This window comes from Leucoraja erinacea, chromosome 5, assembly GCF_028641065.1.
Source record: "Leucoraja erinacea ecotype New England chromosome 5, Leri_hhj_1, whole genome shotgun sequence".
Taxonomy (NCBI): domain Eukaryota; kingdom Metazoa; phylum Chordata; class Chondrichthyes; order Rajiformes; family Rajidae; genus Leucoraja; species Leucoraja erinaceus.
In genome coordinates, this window is record NC_073381.1 from 54,922,337 (window position 1) to 54,929,705 (window position 7,369).

General features: G+C 35.5%; 1 protein-coding gene across 4 annotated transcripts in view; it reads left to right on the plus strand.

Annotated features, from left to right (window-relative positions):
* The window catches only part of ptprk (protein tyrosine phosphatase receptor type K), a 570,756-nt gene extending 564,413 nt beyond the window's left edge, over positions 1-6,343 (plus strand). For all 4 annotated transcript variants that reach the window (XM_055635637.1, XM_055635639.1, XM_055635640.1 and 1 more), the window contains 2 exons: positions 1,702-1,837; positions 5,117-6,343. In XM_055635637.1, the coding sequence (XP_055491612.1) occupies positions 1,702-1,837; positions 5,117-5,170 (190 nt within the window). In that variant the 3' untranslated portion in view covers positions 5,171-6,343. The remainder of the gene's footprint in view (positions 1-1,701; positions 1,838-5,116) is intronic.
* The last annotated feature ends 1,026 nt before the right edge of the window (positions 6,344-7,369 follow it).

Consider the following 7,369-nt stretch of genomic DNA (forward strand, 5'->3'; position numbering starts at 1 on the left):
AACAAAACTGTTCACCATTCTCCTGCTGTAGATTTCCAACATCCTTCAAGTTGCATGAAAACATCCTTATTTAATACAACATACCTCTTGCAATGGTCAACAGTCCATTAGTCTTCCTAATTACTAGCTGTACCTATAGGATAACTTTAGTGTTTCAAGTACAAGATACCTCCAATCCAGTCATTGAAACATACCTTTCGACCTACCATATCCATGCCAACCATTGTACTTATCTACACTAGTCCATTTACATGCATTTGTTCCATAAGCATCTTTCCTTTGGTGATTCAAATGATTGGTTAGCTGCTCTTTAAATGATATGAGAGTATCTGTCCCCAACAATTTCCAGATTCCAACCACTCTCTGCGTGAAAAGATTCCTTCTGAAAAGATCCTTTCTAAATCAACTACTTCTCACCTTAAACCTGGGCTCTTTTGCTTTTGGTACCCTATAAATGGAAAAAGATTAAGAGAGGCACAAGAAATTGCAGATGCTGGAATTTTGAGCAAAAGATCAAGTACTCGAGGAACTCAATGAATTGAGCAGCGTCCACCTGATCCACTGAGTTACTCCAGCACTTTGTTTTTGCTCAAGGAAAAAAAGATTCTTGCTTGTTGCCCTAGCTATTCCCTTCATAATATACCTCTATCAGGTCACCCCTCATATTCTTCCATTCCATGGAAATGAAACCCAACATTACCGGTTTTTCCTTTGAGCTGAAATGCTCCAAGCTAGGCAGCATCTTGTGAATCCCCTTCAGCACCCTCCAGTGGAACAACATCCTTCCAATAATTGGGGAGGCACAGTAGCGCAGCGGTAGAGTTCCTTCCTTAAAGCGCCAATGACCAGGGTTCGATCCTGACCACAGGTGATGATGTCTGCATGCAGTTTATACCTTCTCGCTGTAACTGTGTGGGTTTTCTCTGGGGGCTCTGGTTTTCTCCCACACTCCAAAGACGTACAGATTTGTAGGTTAATTGGAAAATTGTAAATTGGCCCTGTGGAGTAGGATAGTGCTAGTGTACGGAGTGATCACTGGTCTGCGCGGACTCGGTGGGTTGAAGGGCCTCTTTCCACACTGTATCTCTAAAGTCTAATAATATGGCAGCCAGAGCTGCTCGAGTACTCCAGGTGCACCTGTAATATAACATCACATCTCATTTATTCTATGCCACAGCTGATGAATGCAAGCATGGCATATGCTGGCTTCATTGCCCTATCTACAACTGCTGCCACCATTAGTCCCTCTGTTCATCAACACACCCTTGGGCCCCACAAGCCCATGTGTCCTCCTCACAACTTGATCACCTGTATCTACACAAACTTGGTTGCTATATACTATCCCTTCATACATGTCAACAATATAGGTTTTAATTAGCTGAGACTCCAGCATAAATCTATATGGTTCCCCAGAGATTACTGATTGCCATTCTGACTCTGCAGCCATTTCCCTATTCATACTAATATAGTAAACTCAGACCTCTCATGCATTAATCTGTTTTGTTCACCCTATCAAATACCTTCTGGGAATCAGGATACACTCCATCTCATTTCCATTGGGCTGCACTGTTTATTACATTCTCAGTGAACTGTAGATAATTTGTCACGTATGATTCCATTGAAAGCGGGTTCATGATACCTAGAAAGTAACATGGAACATTGAGAAGATTGAAGATTGTACATTTCTTATGTGTATTTCAGAAATGGAGGAGGGCGCAGTGGGATGTACAGTGCCATTAACATCATTTGTGAAATGATCAAACGGCAAAGTGTGGTTGACGTTTTCCACGGAGTAAAGACACTTCGAAACAACAAGCCAAATATGGTAGAAAGCTTGGTGAGTTGTTTTCCTTTCTTTGTCATCAAAATGTACAAAAATAGATGGAAAAAGCCGTATTAAACATATTTTAAGCTTCTGCCCTTTTGTATAATATTAAAATAAAATTCTGATTTTATCGGGAGATAATTGTTGAATGTTCTGCAATACCTTTGGATGTAAGAGTCGCAGTCTTGCCCCTTTTTAATTGATTAAGGATTAAGAATTAATTGTACTGGTTAATAAAATACTATGACAGACAAATATTATTCTTATGATCAGATAAATGAGCATTGAAGAATCTAGGGAGCAGAATAATCAGCATCTGCACAAAGCTGCAAACCAGCATAGACTGACAACATATTTGGATGAAATATACAAACTGAAAATGGCGGAAGTACTAACTAGGTCAAGCAACACCTGTGGAGAGAAGAGTAGTTTCAGTGTGATAATCTTTCATAAAAATTAGGAAGAGTAAGAAATTGAATGAAGATAGACACAAAATGCTGGAGTAACTAAGCGGGCCAGGCAGCATCTCTGGAGAGAGGGAATGGATGGATGACGTTCCGGGTCAAGAATTTCTTCACACTGAGAATCAGGAGAGGGAGTCTAGAGATATAGAAGGATGAGGTGTGAAAATGACAGATCAGACGTTGATAAGGAAATGTAGAATGGTTCATTGTATGCTGAGGGGAAAGTGACAAGGAGATGAATGAGTTTTAGTTGTAGATAATGGAGAGGTATGGAGATAAAATAGCAATGTCATTAATTGGAAGGTGATGGGGTAATGAATAGCAGCCAGTTTGAAGAAAATTATGACTAATCAGAATGAAGGAGTTGTAAATAGAAGATAAATGGGAACAAAGGCGAGGGATAAAATGATACTGGAATTATAAAGAACAATATACTGCAATTTCTGGTAATCTGAAATAAAAAGGAATACTAGAAATGTTTAAAAATATGTTATATATTATATACACTGTCAAAATTTTGTTCAAATTATAAATTCAGAAACAGCTTTATTCCCAGAGCTATAGCGGCTCTGAACCGGCCCTGCTGAGTGCCCCCCATCCCCCCCTGGACTGTCTCCCTCGGATGGTCACGTCACACAGCTTATTTATTTATTTTACTTTTCTTTTACATCGGTTGGAAGTTGCATACTAAATCTCGTTGCACTGATGTGCAATGACAATAAAATTTATTATTATTATTATTATTATGATTCATACTGTACATGAGAACATAATTTCCCATTTTAGCAGATACCCATTTTATTGTTTAGATGTATTTGAATAGTGCTGAATATTAACCTCAAGGCAGATTCTTCATATATCACACAAATTTAAATTAGAAACTACAACTTGTTCAATGGACAGTCTGTATTTGCTAGTTACAGTTATTTCTCTTATTGCAGAATCAATACTCAAAAAGTTGCACAAAATAGTTTTGCAAAAACTGTGGTTCAGCTGCCAACACTGGTTAGCATTTAATGGATTCAACCACAACATTCTGTATTTGGCTTGTGATTTGAATAAGATAGAACGCAAGGACTGAAGGGGGTTGCAAGTTCTGTTGCACGACTAGAATGAACTTCATATTTACCATAGTTTGCTTTGAAGTGAAATGCTGAAATAAAGTTATTGATTTTTTTTTTTGTAAAGGTAACAATTTGAAATGCTGCATTATGGGTGCATTTAATGCTAAACCAAGACCTGTCAGCAAACATGTTCTGTTAAACACAATAGCCCTTTGTTGGTTTCATTTCACTGTGCATTGCATCTGAGTTCTGAAACAATGAAAATAATAGCTAAAGGATTAAAACCACTCTGATATGTCTGCTGCTTTTCTGTAGCTAGCAGTGATCAGATAACATCTACATGCGAACTTAGCCCAGAGGTTTTCCCCAACCACATCCTTTCAGGAAATGTTTTATATCACGTAACAAAGCTGTTGTAAGTTAAAGTTTAGCATCTGGAATTATTACCAAATTCAGCTTGTTATGATGAACACAGATATGATTACTTTCTTCTCTGTTCTTAAAATATTACATTGTCCCATTCATAAAGGCTGCTTCTATTTTAAATATTTAAATTGTGACCCAATTTGTGATTCCCCCCCTAGTTCTATGGCTTTATTCTTTCAGATGACATTGGTTCTTTTTATGTCAAATTGAAAAGCTGTAGAATAAAACTATATTTACACTCTATGCAGAATTGTTTTTTCTAAATATTCATAATACACAAATTAAAGAATGATATTAATGCACAGTACATGTATTTGCATTCTGCTATAAGATAAAGTTAAAATAAAGGGTAGATATATTAAGAGAGTGTGTAGCTTAAAACTTCTCGCAGATAATTTTGCTGGAAAATCCTCAAGTATTACAGAGATGTTATTGAAAGTCTTCTATGGTTATAACTTTCTAGTAAGGTATATCTGAGCTTAGATAAAATTTACTATTGAATAGTTTATATATCTTGCACACCATTTGCCATCATTTTTTTTAATCCCCCATCATTGAGGCTCATATTTTTAGTCACATTTCTATATTAATATTAATTTGTCTTATGTCCTTTTTCTGAAATTAAATCCCCACCATTCTTCTGCCATCTAAAGCCATGCAATTTTTTCTGTGCCATTCATATAATTAAAATATGCCCCCCCCCTCCACATAATTAAAAAAAACACTTATGTGTAATTTATTGGTCAGTTAATGGTCAATTAATAATTAATCGCTGGAATGTTTAGGCAAAAAAATACTGCTTTTTAAGAATTAAATATTTTTCACCTCAAAATTCCCCGTTAACTTCGCAGCCCAAGGAATCAAAAATCAACACATTGAAATGGGTTGTCAATGTCTGATCAAAAAGGACTAATTATTGTATCTTTATATAATTCAAATAACAGTGTTGCATTTGAATTGCATTGATTAGGTATTGTTTGATTAAAAATGAATCTCAACATGTATAGTCAATTCTTTATTGAATGATTTAACAACTATATAAATGTGTTTGTAGGCATTTTCCTCCTTAATTTCTTCCATAACATATTTACAAAGTTAATTACTTATGTTACAAGCCTAACTATCATAATTAGTAATTTTTGATAATGTGTTTGTAAATGAGTAACAAAACTATTTTGTGGAAAGCATCTCCTTGGAGTGAAAAATATCAACTATTTACAGGAGAATAGCTGTGATGATTCTCATTCAGTGAGTTAAAATTAATAGAAAATAATCAAAAAAGTATTGGTCACTTCATTTAAATGAAAAACTGAACTGTTGTTATCCTTTTTTTGCAGGATCAATATCGATTCTGTTATGATGTTGCATTGGAATATCTTGAGTCATCTTAAGTGATTACATTACCATCGGTGCAAAGTTGTGCTAAATTTGACAGGAAATTATCACTGAGGCTGTGCATGAAGCTTATACATTTAAATGAGGGATTTCTTTTAACTGGCTTCAGTATTCTGTTATAAAAGAGTCTTCACCATGATGACAATGTATTTGTATGTGTCCAAGCTATTACCAGACCGCATTTGGTGCCATCATAACAATACGGTTTGACTACAGATTTCATTGCTCAGTGATACATTAAGAAAAAACTCAGTGTTAGTCCAGAAAGGTTTTGGATTTTTTTTCTAATGAAATAACATGTAGTTCTGCATGCACAAATTTGTACACTGTAATGCTACATCTTGTTCAAAACCAAGCTCATTTAAAAGCAGAATTATGTCCAGACTGCTCTGGTTAATGAGCTAATATCTGGCTGGCTTATTAAAGTTTAAAATGGAATCTGCAGGTTCACCCCGGTTAATTGTAATGCAACTTTTATTATAAGCCAAAGACTAGTGTAAATATGTCTATATGAAGAAAGCACATTGTATTTATTGTTTGCTTGTAAACCTATTTGGAAGCTGAACAATCATTTCTTACAGAATAAGATTTTTTTTTTTGAAAATGCTTTTAAGTTCAAATGTTTTTTAGTAGTTTACTTTTATATGCAGTGGTTGGTGTGGGTAACTGGTCATATTTTAATTCATGCTTAGAATTGTTTACATTGTGTGCTGGTTAAATGCTAACCTATTTGATTATAGAACATTGATATATTTGAGAGGCCTATAAATTGGGACCAAATGCAGTTTTTGTACTCCTATGTCAGACATCTTGAAGTTTTGTTCTCCAATGTGTTAGCAAACTAGTGTAAAGAAAGCTAAATGTGACTTGCTGTCAGCTATACTTTGTTTAGAAACCTACTTCATGACTTCTAATAGTTGAGGCAGTATTATAGATAACTTACGAGAAAAATGATTATCTTAAACAAACAATGTGTTCTAAAACTGTCTAAAAGGTAACCTAGCAGGGCAATCAATGCAAGAATAATGCTGTTTAGTATGAAAGATGTAATGAATTATTTGATTGCCATGTATTTTCTGAGTCATTCAAATGCTGTAATAAAAAATCAAGATGTATTTGGTTATTGTAGAATAAATGATCAAATAAAGGCATCGTGAAATTTGAAGTGTTGAAGGCTTATGAAAGTGTTCTGGTCATTTTTGTGCTCCCATGTCACCTTACACCACAAGTTATATTCCAGTAGAATACAAAAGCTGAGGACAATTTTTTCCATGTAAGTGGCACTGGGTTTTGTAAAAAATAACACCCGGTGAGTAAATATTAATTAGAATTTTAGTGCAGTGTGCAGAAATGTAGTTGGCTGGAAAAAAAACAAGTGAACCATTTTTTTGAGTGAAGACACTTTCAACAATAAACCATATTGGTGTCGCTGCATCTGTAGCAAGAGAAGCAGAATCAATGTTTAGCAGGGAGCCTTCAACTGAACTAAAAAGGAGACAAAAAAAATGTATTTTGTTTCTCCAATGTAGAGGAATCCACATTGTTTTCACCATATGCAATACATGAGATGAGAAGTGGTGAAAGTGAATCACTGCTTTACCTGTTAAGACTTTCTGGATCCCTGGATGGTGGATGAGGTTTGCGGTGAAGGTTTTTGGCCAAAGAAATGGTCTAGGTGGCAGAGGAAGAGTTTATCATCATGTCGAGCTCTGAATTAACTGATATGAGATGACTAAAATGAGGCGTGCCTGTTTGGGATTAGAAAGGGGAAGTTCAGAGGGTTAGTGAAAACATTACCAGAGGGGGCTGTGGGGAAAGATATAGTTTGAAGAAAGTCAAGGGATATCTAGAGGGTTATTGGAATGCAACAGCTGTTGGAGCTTATGATATGAAAGGAAGGGAAAAGGGTAATCGACAGAAGCACTGAATTTGGCAAAGAATAAAGAGACTTCTAATAATGTCCACTTAACTATTCTTCGTCCCACCCTACCTCCTGTAGATGTTCTATTTCATTCTCCCAACTCCTCCATTCCCAATATATTTGTTTTAATGATGTGACTTTCCATTCAGGTGTCTCTGAAATGTCTTCATTCTGAACAATATATTTGTGCAGGTTTTGAAACAAAGATTCATCTTGCAATCAAACAGAAATTGCACAAAAATGACACTACCTGTCTACCAATGAGGTCAGTGAT